General features: G+C 37.2%; 4 protein-coding genes across 5 annotated transcripts; 1 reads left to right on the top strand and 3 right to left on the bottom strand.

The window, feature by feature from the left end:
- LOC105174924 (TVP38/TMEM64 family membrane protein slr0305) lies at nt 517–4,576 on the bottom strand. The gene is made up of 7 exons (XM_011097183.2): nt 3,830–4,576; nt 2,889–2,941; nt 2,379–2,471; nt 2,076–2,299; nt 1,517–1,583; nt 867–977; nt 517–752 (listed from the first exon to the last, which is right to left on the bottom strand). Exons 1-7 carry the CDS (start codon nt 4,278–4,280, stop codon nt 729–731), a joined length of 1,023 nt encoding a protein of 340 aa, XP_011095485.1. The 5' UTR covers nt 4,281–4,576; the 3' UTR covers nt 517–728.
- On the bottom strand, nt 5,325–7,226 carry LOC105174904. The gene is made up of 4 exons (XM_011097161.2): nt 7,095–7,226; nt 6,974–7,027; nt 6,744–6,795; nt 5,325–5,640 (listed from the first exon to the last, which is right to left on the bottom strand). The coding sequence occupies exons 1-4, from the start codon at nt 7,169–7,171 to the stop codon at nt 5,422–5,424; spliced, it is 402 nt and encodes a 133-aa protein (XP_011095463.1). The 5' UTR covers nt 7,172–7,226; the 3' UTR covers nt 5,325–5,421.
- On the top strand, nt 7,304–10,216 carry LOC105174913 (protein PARTING DANCERS). Of its 2 annotated transcripts, XM_011097171.2 has the most exons (8): nt 7,304–7,502; nt 8,176–8,300; nt 8,375–8,463; nt 8,549–8,644; nt 8,735–8,829; nt 8,900–8,940; nt 9,022–9,105; nt 9,270–10,216. In XM_011097171.2, the coding sequence occupies exons 1-8, from the start codon at nt 7,334–7,336 to the stop codon at nt 9,417–9,419; spliced, it is 849 nt and encodes a 282-aa protein (XP_011095473.2). In that variant the 5' UTR covers nt 7,304–7,333; the 3' UTR covers nt 9,420–10,216. The 2 variants fall into 2 exon arrangements, with proteins under 2 accessions (XP_011095473.2, XP_020547476.1); XM_020691817.1 differs by lacking the exon at nt 9,022–9,105.
- LOC105174896 (bifunctional aspartokinase/homoserine dehydrogenase 1, chloroplastic-like) lies at nt 10,089–18,199 on the bottom strand. Its single transcript, XM_011097147.2, has 18 exons — nt 17,767–18,199; nt 17,013–17,086; nt 16,541–16,915; nt 15,771–15,859; nt 15,369–15,672; nt 15,167–15,219; nt 14,861–15,075; nt 14,668–14,755; nt 14,478–14,591; nt 13,830–13,928; nt 13,367–13,561; nt 12,314–12,396; nt 11,956–12,181; nt 11,628–11,773; nt 11,333–11,468; nt 10,965–11,048; nt 10,788–10,880; nt 10,089–10,648 (listed from the first exon to the last, which is right to left on the bottom strand). Exons 1-18 carry the CDS (start codon nt 17,886–17,888, stop codon nt 10,403–10,405), a joined length of 2,742 nt encoding a protein of 913 aa, XP_011095449.1. The 5' UTR covers nt 17,889–18,199; the 3' UTR covers nt 10,089–10,402.

Genomic DNA, 18,276 nt, shown 5'->3' with positions numbered 1-18,276 from the left:
TATTTTTGTATAAAGATTAAATATATAAATAAAAGTACCATAATTTATTATTATCCAAAATAAAATGTATAATATTGATTAATAATTATAATATATGGTCAATTTAGATTATAAAATTGATCAAATATTAAATATAAAAAATTCAAATAAAAAAAAAAATCACTAGCTCGCGAGCTGGTGAACAACCTCCGGCTCGACTCATCTACCACCCCTATTTGAAGGCGTATTCGTATGGTATGATAAATGAGAAAAAAAATCTCCTATAAAAAAATAATTAGCATATCACCCATTTTGTATTTTAAAAAATACTTTGCTTTAATTTTCAAAACACCAAGATTTTTTTCCATATTATATGAAGATAAATTGCAGTTTACCCTAATTTAAAAGGAATTTCTTACTAACATCTCTTGCAGCAGTTTTACAATATTTCAATGTCTTTCCTTTAGTTGGAAATTGAGAAACTTTAACACTGTCAAAAGGCATAGAATACTTTGAGTTTGGGTGCACACACACATGAGAAACAAAGATTAGCCGTTTGCAGAGCAGCCAAATTTCTATAACTAGGAAAACGGAAACGGTGATGCATAAAAATTTTCTTATACAGTTGGGTGCACCATGTCTGTCAATCTTGATTTACATGATGATGATGATATGTGATGTATCTCTATCAATTTTACATGTCAAAACTATATCGCGGATAAGCCACAGCATCGTTGGTATGCCTCCGTCTACTCAATGTCTTTGATGGCATCCTGCAGTAAGTATAAACACCACCAATCGCAATTCTCACACCACATGCTATACAAACCCCGATGGACGGGATGGTGAAAGAAGGAGAAGAACAATTGCAACAGCAGCTAGATTACCTTAGCTAGCCGTGTCACGTAAGTTGCAGCCAGCACCGTTGCTAACAGCCCTAGTCCCAGTGTCCATAGCTGACCGTTCCCTCCACTTAACCCTATCTCAGATTCTTCTTGCTGTCGAGAATCAAGGACAAGCAAAACCAACCCCATTAGCTTACGTGATGAAAGCTCATCATTAATGGAGTACCAGCACCATCAATTTCAGCATCTTTACAGTTGCAGTTTCTTTGCAAGGTATAAGAAAAAGGTTTGCGCATCAACTCACATCTTACTGTCGTTTGCTAAGGACAAAAGAGGTGAGTAAATGAACGAGTTACACCATAAGTAAAGTGCTGGAAACCTTCATTCAAATGCATATTCAGCCTTTATCCAAAGACTTAACACTTGATCCACCATGAATTAAATCAAAAGTTTCATTAGGATTTATCTTTATCTTTATCTTTACTTTTCTGCCTAAAACTCAGTACTTTCTGCTGAGAAAAAGGAACAGACTTCCCCAGATTCTTGAGGTTTTTTTGGTAGAATATCACATTTTAAGATTGAAGGACATCCAGAATTAGATTAGAAGAGAGGTTGTTATTACTTGTGCTCATTAAGCATGAAGCTAGAAGAAGGAAAAACCACTGTTCTGGAGATAAACAAGTAAAACTCACAATTATTGCCCGCCCAAATGCTCCAGCACTCACATATGCCCATGTTCCTGGAAGCATACCCAACCAACTGCAAAAACAACATTCAGCAACCTACATCAGGCAATATATTAAACATCTAATAGCTATCATTCTAATACTACATAGGTCATCTAGCAACAGTATATATATCATGGAATTCATCTAATATATCAACCCATAATTTCATGTAGCACCTTCTACTTGAATGAATTCGAAGGTTCAAGGTCATCAAGAAAATTTCTCAGTGGTTTTAGCAGCAATAACATAAGTGTATATCACATTATTCTATTAAGTAAAAGATAGAAACAACCAGCAAATTTAGCGTATGCATACACACACCAATATATATATATATATAAAAGAATGGTCTTTATGAGGTTAGCTGTCATAAGAACTTCTATAAATAGCACGCATTATTTGCCGCGGTAAAGCATATCATTGGAACAAGTAAAATGAAAATTCTTCCACATCTAACACAGAGATCAATTGTTTGACTGGTGTTAAAGAAAATAAATATGAGAAAGCAAAGGATGAAGCCCACCTTCCTAATACATAAGGAACAAACTTGACAGATGTAAGTCCATATAGATAATTTCCCAGAGAAAAGGGAAGCAATGGACTTAAACGAAGAAGAGTAACAACCCGGAAACCATTTTCCCCAATAGCTTTGTCTATTGCAAGAAATTTCTTGTTTCCTTCGACTAGCTTAAGAATTCGCTCACGAGCAAAATATCTGGCAATTAGAAATGCGACACTAGCTGCCACCTGAAAAGGAAGAAACACAACTTCATTACTCACTTTGTATTATCCCCTTCCAGTCCGTTCACATAGACCCAAGACTTACTGTGCCACTAATAGAGACAATGATAGTCCCAGTGACCGAGCCAAACAGAAGACCAGCAGACATAGTCAATGGGATGGCTGGTATTGCAAGTATCTACAGAACAAATAACACCTTGCATCAGTACATGATGGATTTTTTGGCCACTGAACCGCAACTTGAAACGTCTCAAAACTCCAACCAGCAATAAAGGAACTTTATAGCACATAATCAACTAGATTTTTCTAAGAATGTTACAACTACAGACAAATGAAGGCTTTTAAATGACATTCCATTCATTTCTACTCCAGACCCTTCGAGAATGCTGTTGCCGATAATTGCAATTCACCACATGCTCCATCTATATCATTTTCTAATTTGCATTGGATACTAGTGGAATACATTTAGAATACTATAGTACTCACTTAGTCCTCAATTCAACTTATAAGCATTCAATGAGAGAACTTGAATGGCAAAGGATGGATAACAGTTGAGCCAACAAAAAATGCTTGAGGTGAGACTTAAAATTCTTACTTCCAATCCAGCATAAACTGCAACAAAAAGAGCATATCCAGCTGGCCCATAGCCTGAAAATGAACAAATAAGAGAAATCTGAGACAGAAACTTGTTGCTTCTTGCATTAAAAAAGATGACATGGTGAAGAAGCTTGTAAAAGAAATCCGGAGGGGCAAACCAAAATATGATATGCAACGAAGAGATATATCCTTAGAAATGGGTACCTACAGAAAAGCAAATAGTTTTTATTACTCGATTTATTTAGACACTTCAACTCCATCAGCAGACAGCCTCCTATGGAAAATTAAACAATTGGAAGAGGGATGGATTTCATTGTCACAATCTTAAACAAGGTACCAAAAGACACAACAGCAGAAACCATAAAGCCCCCCTTATACACACACCCCTCAAGGGGAAGGAAGAAAATCATGATAAAGAAATCGAATATCTTGATTCATTGCACAGAGGGTGATTTGAAAGTTCACGCTCTAATTTCACTAATGACTACAAAAAAGGTTTCTCATTCCAAGATCCAAACCATAATGCTGAGCTAAAGTTCATCTCAGTGGGAGCAAGTAATTTCAATCACATCAAATTTCAACTAATGATTGAAATGAGCGGCAATATTGATCAACCATTCGCCACTAGAAACTGGTCGGTATACATTATTGAAATCTTCAGAGCTATGTCTATTCACTAGCATAATTTCCAAACTGAGGGCATATGAGCAGGAAACCCAATAACTAATGGATAAGACGTCACTGTTTATAACAAATTGTTTCAGTCTTCTTCACTGCAATAAGCATTTCAGCTAAAATTGTTCTGCCCAAGACAGATATCCAGCAAAAGGGTCAGAAAAGATCAAATCTTGAAGCTCATATTGAAGACAGCAGACATAATTCAACTGAAATATTCATCTAAAACCATCAAAACGGCACGCAAAGTTCGAAAGGAATCACCTTCAATGAAGCCAGAAAACTGGGTTAAAAAAGCATTGATCTGATCCTTGTATATATATCCAACAGTCCCAAATCCACCAACAACACCTACAAGCAGAAGCCCTGCCAAGATTGTGCCTTTAATTGCTGCGTCATCTCCGCCATCACCCTCAGTCGCATTCCCATCCTTATTTTCGTCATTTTCACCTCTTGGGTTGAAATTCAAGATTCTCCTGAGGCTTTGGGGCGCATTGTTTGGGGCCTTTGTAAGGGTCTGCTGCTGTTGTTTCTTAGTTTGTCGCAGTGAAGAGCATGGCTTCAAGAAATGGAAGCGCTTAGGCTTGAACCCAAATAAAGACAAGTGAAAGTTTGGGCTTTGTCGGAGAGTGATGGAGGGAGAGGAGGTCGTGGAGGAGGAGAGGCCGCGGCACGGCGGTGTTGGTGGTGCTGTCCTGAAAGGAATGGTGGGCATTTTATTTGAAGTGGTGGACTGAACGGTGAAGAGGGATAAAGATCGTTGCTTCCTCTTTTTGCTTTTTTTTTTTTCTTCTCTTTTCTTTTAGCTTCCTTTTCTACCTTCCTCCTCCTACTGCTTTATATTTTTTTCTGATTGGATACTGATTATTTCTGTTGGCTGTTTGAAGGTTTCTTGAGGAGGGGATGCTTCTTTCTGTAAGCTCCTACGCTGCAGAATGAGAATCTACTTGTGGTATGTTCTGATTCTGGATGCGAAAATTGCAGTGCTGTGAATTTCATTATTTATTTTTTATCATTGAACTTTTCTAATTTAGTTAAATATTTTGATGTTTTCCTCTTTTTTTTTTTATTATTTTCTTTTTTTTGTGAAGGGAGTAGGGGATGGATTAGATTTTGAGAGAAGTGAATCGTGTGATGAGCAATTGAGTAGAGTATCATGGGACATTCAGGATACTTGGAATTGTGTTCCATAATGCTGCACGTGTAGCTTTCTCCCTTTTTCATTTTACTTTCTTTCCGAGTTGGAAATTGGAAATGTTTAAACAGGAATTTGGCTAAAATAAAAGGAATAAGACCATTTGTAGCCACTGTTTATCCTGTGAAGCTCTGAAAATTGACTTAGAGGTGAAAGACTTTACCAGAATCTACTCTAGTCACTTGGAATAGAGGACTGAGTACCGAGTAACAATTGATAACCATGGATAAAGATGGGGCTGTTATTAAGAACTAGCTTGAGCATATACATATAGATTCAGTGTGACTGAAAGGGTAAATCTGGTAGATAATAGATGAAAGATCTAAACCACGACACAGAATCCAGCTTGCACAAGTCCATTTAAAGTCTCATCGACATGATTCGAGAATAGGAATGTAAAATTACAAGGACAACGATATTCTTGAAAATGCTTGAGTTTTCTTTCCTGGTGCAGATAAATGACATGAGCCAAATCTGCACCAGGTTTTATTCAATCATTAGCTTCCTGCTGCATTGTATACAAGATAACTGGGTGTATAGGCATCATGTATAAGAGATAAAAACTAGAACGAACACTAGAAGATGATAATATTATGTTAGTAACATCCAATATAAACACACTTTGAGTTTATCAAAGACTAAATCAGTCTACATGTCAAAATCATTTTGTATGTGATTTGCTGTTGTCTTCAGGAAGTTCCAATGAGCAAGAAGTTGCCCTCTCTATATTTCTTTTGGATGCCATCAAGACTAGTTTTGCATTCTTTACTGAAGATGCAAGTTTATGCATTTGATCACTGAGAGCAGCTTGAACAACTTTCGGTGAGAGCAAATCTGGTCTTTCTAGGACATTCAATGTAGAGGTTGCAACAAAGTTTATCTGTTAAGAAGCAGATAGAGAACATATCAGTGGGAAGCTTCTCTAGCAAAGAACCCAGGGTTTTTGTAGCAAGAAAGTTTCATGCATCAGAAAGAGAACCCAACTATTATCTTGACTTGTACTATGGAAAGCTAATGCACAGAGTATGTGGGTAATGCCAAGGTTTTATTATGATATTTCAATATTAAGTCGCAAAATTCAGACATAAATTGGCTTTATTAAGTTCAAGGAAGACAAGCTCTCTCTCTCTCACCAGTTTAAAACTAGACCTCATAGGTAGGAAATTCAGTATTGAACCATCTACGCCAAGTACAAGCATTAAGGTTACCCCTCCTGGAACATAGAGCAGCATGTTCATCTTATTGACGTTTGAAGAGAAAACACAGATGTAAGCTAATAGTTACACATTAAACCCATTTGGTTTCAATCTCCCACTTCAATTCATTAGAGAGTCCTTCACCTGCTGGTGCCAAGCTAGATCTCAAAACAAAGACATCAATTTGACCAAACTGATCTAAATGAAAACTGAGATTCCTACATTTGCCACACTTCTTAAAGTTTCAAACTTAGTTACAGAATTTTCTTTAACATTGTGTTTGGATGGATGGATTTAAAGGTAGGGATTTCGAATATAACAAATCCTTTGGATTTATTTGGAAAATTCCACATTAGAAAGGATTCGCCCATTTTCTCAAATCCTTCTCCCAAGTCCAATTCATTCCATCCAAATATAACCTGAGAGAAATGCAAACTTATACTACAGTGACCGCACATATATTCTCTTTGTATAAGTTTTAACAGCTCCAATAAATTTTTTGGATGGCTATGTAATAGAAGTACAAAAAGAGTGAATCAGGATTTTCCATTTTGTTTCTAACCAATATCCAGATTAAGCGAACGGGCAGAAAACCGATAAGTCAGAGTAGAGAATCTTGAAGAAATTACAATATAAAAAGAAGAAAATTCATCCATCTTGAAGAATGAGAACTATTTATTTGCAGATCCCAATTGTAATTTTCAATTAAAATCATAATAACATTAAATTGAAAAATTTACCAAGCGACAACTGTATAATTTAGTTAAATAGACAGGAAATTCGTTACCGATTCTGATGCCTTCTCAACCACTGCTTTTGCTAGGGGCACAATGCAGAACCTTCAAATGAAAAGGGAAAAGGAAACGCAAGAAACAGCGACTTGATCAGAAATGAGTATAGATGGAATACTTCATCAAACTAGAAAATAAAGTGGGTGTCAAGTAATTTAGAGCTGGTTATCGCTTCACCAAGCAAAAGAGATAGTAGAATCGAGAAAAACAAGTAGAGAAAATATACATTCCACGGCCACCAGATAAGGCTTCTTGGGATGGCTCTTTCCATTCGTCCAACCTGCAATTTGATAAGTTAATTGATGAATAAGAGCCATAAGCTTGCACATAGACACAGAGAAACTTACACCCAGCCGTAGCGACGGTCGAATAAGAGGCGTTTGGGAGACGGAGTGGTGGTGGTGGTGGTGGCGGAGGAGGTCATGCTTGCTGGCTCTCCGCTGTCGCCCCAAGAAGATGATGAATTTGCAAATCGCAGGTTCAGGGAAAACGGCTTTTTCCGTCCTTATTTAAGTTGAATTAAAATCGTGTGTTGCAGAGCAAGAAAATTAATAAAGCGCAAAAACATAAAAATGACATCAACAGTATGCAGCTTCCCGCCTCGCTTCACATATCTGACATAACATTCACCCATTTTCATTCCCACAATAACTACAAACTCTCTTCGCCGATTCTCCCTTCTCTCTTCTGCTCAGTAAACATGAACTCCGCTCGCGGTTACAGAGAATCTACACCTTCGAATCTATCAAATTCAGGTCATTAATTTCTTTGTTGTTGATATTCTAAGTATCGTTTTATTTATATTTTGGTTGATTTGTCTCATTGTTGACTTTTATATTCTATACAACTATCGATTCCGATCTTCTTCCAATGCTAAAGCAGCTTTCTATTTGGATTTCAGTGTCCTGATAGACTAAATTAGCTTAAGTTTTTGAAATGTGACAGATGAAATTGCTCTCCATCATGCTTCCTTTTAAAAAATGTGGTTTGATTGTTATCGAGACAGAGAGAAATCTTTGTGCGAGCTTGACTTAGCATAATATGTACACTTCTTTTGGTTTGATGCTGTCTTGCTAGTGTCTGGGATTAGAAGTAGGGTCCATGTTTACACTTATCTTATGTAGCTTCAGGATGATGCTTAGTCTCCAGTACTCGGCTGAATATGTTTTCTAGGTGCAGATTGTCATTATCGTAATGAGTACCTTTTGGTTTTGTGACTTGAAACCAACTGTTACGGACGAAGTTCTATTTCATTAATAGTATATAATTTTTGAAGGATCAAATGAAAATTGCTAAAAAAAGGACTTTTTTTTCTTTTTATCTTGGTTGCTATTGGTTTCATTTCTGAAAATCCATACATATATGCTTATGTCTGTAAATGTATGAATGTTAATGATTGAACAGGCCCCGATTTTAATCTTGGTGTAGGTTGCAATGGGGTTTGTATAATGAGTACCACTTGGAAAGATGAACAACATCCATCCTTCATCAACTTCATCTCCTCCTTCCTTGATGCAAATTCTTACAGATTAAATTTCATGCCAATAGCTCCAGTATTTAACCTCCCTAGCTTGTATACAACTTAAAGTGTGCTCCCTACTTGGCTTTTGAATTACTTCATGTGCAGGATTTCATATTTAACTGTGGAGGTTTGTCTGTAGCTTTCATATTTGTGACTAATTGGGGCTCCGAGGACACTGCATCTATCTTCAGCAAGTAAAATGCTACACAATTTTACTAATATAGGTTCAATCTTCTAGATGTTTCAGCTTTGTTATGAATATTCATGTTCTTGGTACAGAATTCAGAAGTTGAGGGGACAATTCGCACACTTCTATGTGGTTGTTACCCTCCCAACCAAGGAGCAGAATGACTCTTTCATACGCTCTTATTTCAAGTTAGTCTTTTCCTAACTGATTGAAGTGTTATTCTTCCTAGTATCTTGCTTTTTGGACGAGATGCTTGCTTGACATGTGGCTTGTTTAAGATATGGTATGGAGCTTGGTAGACCAACCTTTATTCCTGTACAAGACTTGGAGATGGGCTTTGAGAAGATTGTAAAGGTCTCACATGCTCGTGGAGGTAGTTTGAATCTTACATCTGGCTGTGCGAAGTCTGTAGAATGCATATTTATCCCAGGCATTTATTGCAGTTTGTAAGCGGCAGGATGGTATAGCAAAATTGAGAGATGAGGTATTGCCAGAACCATTTTCTTACTGTTGTAAGTAATTCATTTTCTTTGCAATATACACCTAATAAATGTTAAGCATTTAGAGGGAAAAGTCTGTGCAATCAATGGACATCTACGTCAAAGTTGTCACATCCATTCCCGGGATTGATAACCATGACGCAAATGCGGTAATCAATATACTTTGTTTTATGTAATTTTCAATTCATTTTTCACGTCTAACCAATTCTTTTTACCCCTGGTTGTTGATATTGTGGATGTGAATGAGAAGTTTCTCCCTTCTAAAGATCACTATCAGCCCTTGCTTAAATACATTAAGGTTCCTCTCTTGCAGCTCAATCAAGCCATTGGTTCCATTGAAGCAATAGCGAAAGCATCAAAGGAATACATTTTGGAGAACACTGATCTTTCAACTGAGAAGGCTGAAACTATTACAAGGTTCTTCAGAGACCCAAAGTATTACCTTGGTCCCAAAATAAGATGAATATGGATTTTTAGCTTAATTGCATTCTGCAACTGTCTAAAACTTTTGACAACAAAATTTAAGCTGTTTAGTGCACATTGCTGTTGGTTAGACAAATTAACCATGGTGACTTCCGTTGTCTCCAGAAAGCAAGAAATGATAAATTCTGTAATTTTTCAAGGAACCTGTGGAAACCTCATGATTGTAATTTTTGCAGCACTCCCATCTTTGGAACTTCTATCCTCCTGATTGTGCATGCCATTGTTGTTCTTTGAGCTTTATGGAACAGAGTATTATGCTGTGCTCTATCTACAGACCTCTATCTAATCTCGTTTAGATAATGTGGTTTTAGCATCTTGAGGTAGAATACAATTAGTGCTGGCATTGGTTTTAGGAAAGGGATTAAATGCAAGGATGAGAAAGCACACCTGAAAGTATATCACTAACCACTTCGAATTCTGTAGTGTTTAAATCAAAGATTGTACAGTATTAATCTGTGTCTAGTAAACTGGGATTCTCACTGGGCTTTTGTTTGTTAAAGATGTGAAGATGTGGTGATACAGTCTGTGCATCAACCAATCCTCTCAGCTCTAATTGCAGCAGGCGCATTGGTCTGCTTTTCCAGTTACATGTCATCCACAATCAGGCTCGACAGCCGTTTCCTATAATAAAGGAATGGTCTAAAGCATCTAGGAAAGATAATTCAGCTTAAGCTGAACAGTACTGCAATTATCAACTATGCCAAGCACACAGCCAATATGCTGCACCGTTCCTTTAAAACACTCTATTATACCCTCCAACTAAACAGAGAACACAGAGTAGGGTTTTAAAAATTCAACATAGGGAGGGAAAAGGAATCAGACCCATCTGGTTATAATAACTAGGTAAATCATCTAAGCTGCAAAATCGCATGGGAATTAATGTGGGCTTGGACTGAGGAGAAAGATGCATCAGTCAAGCACAAACTATCTTATACCTTTGAGCTCAAGCTTAGCAGTAAGAAATTATGATGGAGCACCAAGATATGATGCAAGACGTAATATGTCACTGAATACTCCACCAGCAGTCACCTCAGCACCAGCACCCGGACCACGGACAATTAGTGGCTGCTTCTCGTACCTCTGAGTTGAGAACGCTATTATATTATCAGATCCAGAAAGTTGGGCAAATGGATGCTCCTTTTTGTATCTTCGCAGTTCTACTGTTCCTTTCTTGTTGACAACATCCACTACCCCGACGTATCTCAAGACCTTCAGAAATTTCAAGCTCATAAGTTCGTGAATATATACATGAAGAATGTTCCATTCTGATTTTCCATTTCTTTCAATTTTTTTTACTTATTTGTTCTTTTCAGATTCCAGACACGGGATAAGGCTTTGAAGTGCTTACTTCTCCAGTAGCTTCAGCCTCCTGTCTTTGTTTTGCCAAGTCTTGATCATACTGTGGGAGCTTCTCCATAAACTCTTCTGCTGAGGCGCTATCCTGGATAAAACATCATAAAATCACATCAGACATGAAATGGTGGTTCTGCTGAGCAGCCCCATATCACTTAACTTCTGCTCTCACCTTCAATGGTTCTGGCACTAGACTCTGAACAGGAATATCTGCCAATTCTAGCTTCAATCCAGACTCTCTAGCAAGGATTATCACCTGTACCACGCAAACGACTTCGTCAATGCAAAAGTATCTCACTTGAAACACATTAAGAGAAAAGGCATTCATGCAGCGATGTGATGTGGGCACTTTCAGAGTAATAAAGGCAAGTTATTGCAGGGTGTTCCTTTCTGACAGAATCTCAAAGCAAAGATGCAGGTACGCTTGTGTTGCTTCTGCAAAGTTGTTTATGCTGTTTGAAGGCTTTTTCCAGTAACTGACAACACAAAACTAAACACAATAGTCATCACAACAAAGCACAACACAGAATTAGCTTATACCTTCCTAGCCACATCAGTTCCAGATAAATCATCTCTGGGATCTGGTTCAGTGTAACCTGCCACTTTTGCCTCCTTCACCACATCACTAAAAGTTCTTGCACCCACGAAGTTATTAAATATATAACTTAAGGTCCCACTGCACGAGCACAGTATCATGAAGTCAGTGGATAGAAACTAGTGATTTCAGAAGCATAATTTATTCCTGCTAGTACACTTAAAAATATAACTGACATTAAATTACCTTAAAGAAAAGAAAAACCTATGTCAGCAACAATGCTGTGACAAAAATACGAACCTAAAAATGCCTTCAATTCGCAATATTTTATCCCCAGTTTCAAGGAGACCTTGCAGAGTGCTAATGATTGGTAAACCAGCTCCAACAGTTCCTTCATAAAAGTAATGTGTATAGGACTGTCGCTGAAGAGTTCTCAACTTCAAATACTACATTAAGGAATTAAAACATAAAAGAGCAACTTTGTTACAAAAATTATCAATTATTAAAAGAAAATAGAATTCTTGGCAAAACAGGCTCCTTAAAGGACATAACTAAATATGACAGAGAGACGGAGGAAATTCACAGGAAATAATATGGAAAGTATGCAAGATGTGCTATTGGTTATCACCTGTTCAAGTGGTCCTGAATTGGCTTTCTTATTTGGGGTGATCACATGGATGCCTCGACGCAACCAGTCGTGGTAGTGGCTTGCGACATGAGAGTCTGCAGTGCAATCTACTATGGCTGTATTTGGGATGAAATGATTTCCATGCACATGTTGAACAAACTTCTGCATGTCCGCCTTTTCCCCTTGTTCCTTCTGGAGATCTCTCCATATCGACAAGTCAATTCCCCTAGAATAATCAAAATGGGAGTTCTTAATGTTGCCAAATAAAAAATATAGCATGTCTAAACCAAATAGCCAAAGCGGTAAAATGCTGATTAGCTGGATGAAGCATATATTTCTTTAAACTCACAAAACTTACGTATCACTCAAGAGCATAGCCTTTGATCCAGTAATACCCATCACACGCAGATCAATGTTAAACTTTTCCTTGAGGACTGCTGCCTGCATAGTTGATTGAAACGTACAACAATTTCTATGGTAATGCATGCAAAATCTATCATCTTCATCATTTGCAATAATAACCTCAAAATAAGAAGTCAAGGAAACAGAATTTATGACAAAACTCAGGCACTGAAAAAATCAATTAATCAACAAGAATAAAGTACACCCCACTTGAAGACTGTGATCAACTAGACCAATAAGAGGACTAAATTTAGCGCTATGAGAATTCCAGAAAGAAAAGGGTTTAAGCTAAAACTTATGACAGTATGGATCCAAACCACAGAAGGTTAGTTTAGAATATTATGTATGCCAACTTGTCACCAAACAGGGCTCTGACCTCACATAAATTTGTAGGATGATCTTGTCTTACACAGATTGTTACAACATTAAACTTCAGCTTCTTCTCTGCTGGATTTGTAATTGTCAACCAAAGAAGAGTAAATGTTGAAGGAACAATTTGCAGTCTATGTGATTGAAGACAACAATTAGCATCTTCTTAACATTAATATCATATTCTTTTACAAACACGGACTCCAACCTAGTGGAGTCAAACTCATGGTGCAAGGTGATAATTTTATGTGATTCTTTTCTGGAAATGGAAATTCTTGTAAAAAGAACCTGATTAAGAGGCCAGCTATCAGCCATCCCCTGGCATCTTTATTCATAATATTTTTAAGAGAGCAGTAATTCATGAGAAAGAGCTAAATCTTACTCCATTAATCTGCAGCAGCTTTTCTTCCCTATGTACAAAAGTGAATTATATTATAAACTTTGCACTGTTTGTAACAAGTTATGTAGCTTTATCACATCTCAAATGTATTTGCCCCCTTCAGTTTAATACTTCTACTAAATTGGAAAGTACAGCCAGCAAGGTCTTAGGGGACAATGTACAGACTGATTCAAATACGAACAGTGTAACAATAAAGATGCCAATGCCAAAAGATTAAATGAGAATGATTGTTGTTCAAACCTGGTCCCTGAGCTGATCCAGCAAGGTGCCACCAATTAATCCAGGTCCAATAATACCCATTGCTATTGTAGTTCTTGATAGATAAAATCTTGAGTGCACAGCTCGTAATGCCTTTATGCAATCTTCACGCTTGACAACTACAGTGACATTATACTCAGAGCAGCCTTGAGCTATGGCACGTATATTGATATTAGCCTGTGGAAGGACATGGCTAAGGATCTCAGTCTGATTTATGCATCAGATGCTTACTGGTTACTGAAGCAGGTAAAACAGAGTATTTTTTTCACTTCCTCGTTGCCAGGTAATAAGAAAAGGTGACAAATTACTTAAACCACATAGTTGAAGATGTAAAGTTAGTAGACCTGAGACATTTAAGAGCTACTTCTTTGCAGGAGCATTTTTGAACTACAAGTGATTAGATGGAATACACTAGAAAATTATCATGATAAGCAAGTTTCCCAACCTTCGCAAGTGCATCGAAAAGTGTAGCACTAACTCCGGGGGTACTTGCCATTTTCTGGCCAACCGCAGCCAAAATGCTACAATTTGGAATAACTGCAATCTGCAACAGATCAAGATAATCACGAAAGTAAACGTAAATCTCTTCATAATAGACATTACAAATGCAGATTATCTTATGCAGAACAACAAACACCAGTGAAGAGGATGATTTAAGAAATTGATGCTATGTACTATAAAGAGAAGAATCCATCTTGCAGTTTAACTGTGATAAGATACTTCAATTTCATTGATCTGGTTGCTTAAAGACAAAGCAGCATCAAGATTTCTTTGAAACCCCTAAACGTACAACTGATTGAACCGGAAACACTAGGTGCAGGAATCAAACGTCACAGCATAATCTGTCATGACGGATATAGCTCAATGTTTGAAAAGACAAAGATGAGGTCAACAATTGAACTAAGTTCTTGTAAGGCATAGGGAAATTACACTCAAGGAGTACGCAACTTTGTGGAGTACTATGTGTAGGTATGACCTCCAAAGAAATAATGGATGAGCAACTAAGACTATCAAATACTTGCATACATGATATACCAGAGATGCAACATAAATTTAAATAATGGTTCACTAAACTTACTGAAAAATAAACTACCTGAGAAAGACGACCAGCATCCAAGGCCTGACGAAATCTAGACTCTAATGCAGCAGATACTGCTTTTACTTCTTTTTCGGGCACAGCAAAACACACAGAATGCTCACTACTAGCCTGCGTTTTAGTAAATAAATGAGGCCCTGTAAGAAATGTTACATCATTCAGTGTAAAGTGAAGATATAAAATGTACCTGAGATATCATGATTACATTAGCTCCAACATCCCTCACAGCACCAAAAATGGCGCTAGCTGTTCCAGGAACACCTGCCATTCCAGTTCTGCAAAGAATATTTGCAAGTAAAAGCTCAGTCACAGTAGAGAAGAAAAATAAAAGATTGATTTAATGTTCCATATTTATCATCAATCTATGAATACAAGCCCACCCTTCAACATTGACAAGGGCCAAATTATCAATTGTAGCAAATCCTTTGACAGGAGACTCAACTCGGTCGCCATCTTCATTCTCAAAACCATCAGGTCGGCAGATCATTGTCCCAGGTGCAGAGAGATTGAATATATTTCTTATAACAATTGGAATGTCATACTTCATGACAGGAATAATTGTTCGAGGATGTAAAACATTAGCCCCAAAGTATGACTGCGCAGATACAAGTGATTGGTTAATGATGATTGGTAGAATGTCGAAACCTAAGACTAATTAACAGAAAATGGTATTGGTAAAGTATTACCATTTCCCATGCCTCCTGATAGGACAATTTCTTCAATATCACAGCCTCGCTAACTGCCAAGACAATAAGATATGCACGTATTCTTAAAATGACACATCAACACTTTTTTAATGCTAGTGCACTATTGCCAGCAGAGAGAGGAGAGAAAAGGGACAAATGTTGCAATATCTTAAGCTACAGCATATGAATGAGTCAAACAGACCTTTTCTAGGGTCCGCACTGTACACACCATCCACGTCAGTCCAAATTGTAACTTGACATGCTTTGAATAAAGCACCCATAATTGCAGCAGAAAAGTCACTCCCATCTCTCTTCAAAGTTGTGGGAATATTCTGAGGTGTGCTGGCAATAAAACCAGTGGCCACAATTATGTCCGATGAGTTTTCGGAGTACCACTTCTTAAGTCTTCGGCTTGACTCCACATAGTCTGGATCAACTTGATTTGTACTTGTTGGATTTACAACAAGTACTTCTCTGGTGTCCATGCAAGTACATCCTAGCCCACTCTATGAGAGCCAAGAGAAAAATATTACGAAAAAGTATATGGATACACAGAACCAGGAAAGTAAAATTCATGAAAAGAAGCATTAATGACAAGAAGCACCTTCCTGACAACAGCAGAGAGCAATTGGGCAGACCACAACTCGCCATGTCCTACCACAAAGTCAGAAAATGACTCTGTCGCATGACCAGCTGCAATACATCAAGAATTTGGTCACTGCTATTGAAGTTAGTCAACAAAGTATAGGAACATGGTAATTCAAATTCATGAGTGGAAGTATGCATATGATGTATATAAATAGGTTAAATCAATATGTTTTAGTGGACAGGTATCCATGTACTTAAGCATGGATAAAGCGGGAAAATGCAATTCAAATATTAGGCAAAGATAATCTCAGTAAGAGAAAACCATTACTAAAAGAAGAATGAATTATCACCCAGCATGCAGGAAGATAAAAGTAGAGGGTTGATGTCATCACATTGCGAGGTTTACTGACAGATTGCGGAGACTACATAGGAAAAACTAAGGATTGGTTGATTGAGAGATGTTCCATTTTTCTTCACTTGCTTTAACACATGCAGGTCAACATCCAACAAACTTACACTAATAGGACACAGATAACTGAAACGTTGAATTGTTATTTTTCTTCTATTGGCAAGAGATGCTACTTCCATTACAATGTCAACACTCAGAGCCATAATCACACCACAAACCTGAACTACTAGGAGGATGAAAACTAAAACTTTGACTTGTTCATTTACTAATATGGGCAAGAGTAAATACTTTGGTTACGGAAAATCAATGTCAATAGGTGAGTAGTGTTATTTTTGTATAGAAGTAGCAAGTTCTGAGTTACCCACTCAGACACATACCAATATATATTGCACGTAACATTGCCTTGAGATTATTAATGTCCTGATGCAGTCGAGCTAAGAAATTAGCCAAATCATCTCCTTCAAGTAGATCTGTTGCTGTTGACTTGTGCTTTTCTAAAACAGCATCCAGTGAAATTATGTAAGAATCATCCCGGGCCTCTGCCTTGTGTATGAGATCATACATCATATCCGTCACCTTTGACATTGCAGACACGACAACCAACTTTCTTTCTGACTCATCCTTAACAACAATGTTTGCAACATTTCTAATTCTTTCAGAAGTTCCGACACAGGTACCACCAAACTTATGAATGGACCAAGTGTCACCCTTTGGAAGTTGAACTTCTTGCACAGCTTCATCCAGCAAAACATCTAAATGTTTTTGTCATCCAACAGGAAACTGTTATTATGACGAGATACACCTCTGATGAGTTTTAGTTAAACATGTATAAGTAAAAAGGCCAAGAACCTGCAGTAGTAACAGAAGCAAGCAGATTAAAATTCAGCGACTCCCTTCCTTGGAACGGCAAACTGCTACGTGGTCTGTAATAAGAACAGCAAGTAAGCTTCAGCTGTTGGTCAAAATTGCAAAAATGGACCGTAAAAGAAAGAAGACATAATCCATTACAAAAATCATTTTCATTTTATATTATATCTATGAGGAAAGCTGACATATTATTTCCTCACTTGCCTAACAATGCCATTTCCCTATAAAAACTATGGACATTAATAGAAGTGTTTTGAAACCCAGCATCTCTTCCGACTCTTTTCTTATCAGTGGGAAGCAAGCACCTAAAAATATGTGAAGGCAATATACAATGCAGCCATATAGATTGGTCATAAATTCAATCAGAATTAGGGGAAAACAAAAAGCTGAACAAAATTGTTGTCAGTCTTTTGGATTAAGCCAACTCAAGTTATAGTAATTGCATGCATAACAGACTGATATTAATGCAGAATAAGGCCTGACACATAGTGATACATATTAGTTTGAAAATTATAACTGCAGTTGTTCGACTTGAGGGTTTTTTTTTTTTTTTTTTGTAAAAAAATAATAATAATAATCAGTTAGAGGTTAGCCAGACAACTAAATCCAAACAAACAAGTTGAATCTTTAGTACCGTACCGGAAAAGAAAAAGAAAGAAAAAAAGAGAATCTTAACGCACGCACTTTGCAGGTCCACCAGAAAGAAAATAGAGAAAGAAGAAGAAAATTGAGTTACCTGAAAATGGGATGGCGTTGGAGGAAAGAGAAAGGGTGGATCTTGGTGAAAATTTTGTTGGATTTAGAAGAAAGATTGGGTAAAGAATAGGAGGGAGAGAGAGAAGAGGGGAAGAATGCCATTGGTACTGGTGTTGGTGTTGGTGTTGCTGTTGGTGTTGCAGGCGGCTGAATATTAGTGATTGATTTGGATGAGTGTTGAGTGATATATATCTGGTGATGAATTGATTAGAGCATTTGAGGGGGAAACAACAAGAAGAAGTAGTAGTAGCAATTTGAAAACAAAAAATCCGTAATTAGCAGCAGTCACTGCACTGTTGTGTTCCTGTTGCACTACTGGGAATTCCCACTTGGAATGCTTACCACTCCAACTCGTTTTATGAATTGAGTGTTTAGGGATCTCTCTCTCTCTCTCTCTCAAACCAAATCTAAATGTCCTTTATAGATTTTTTTCATTTCAATGAGATTAAATCGTACATTTATTTATTTTAATAATAAGCAAAATAGATTG

This window comes from Sesamum indicum, linkage group LG2 (genome assembly GCF_000512975.1).
Source record: "Sesamum indicum cultivar Zhongzhi No. 13 linkage group LG2, S_indicum_v1.0, whole genome shotgun sequence".
NCBI classification, from domain to species: domain Eukaryota; kingdom Viridiplantae; phylum Streptophyta; class Magnoliopsida; order Lamiales; family Pedaliaceae; genus Sesamum; species Sesamum indicum.
Note: the sequence above shows the minus strand (reverse complement) of the source record. Positions and strands in the feature narration are given on the sequence as shown.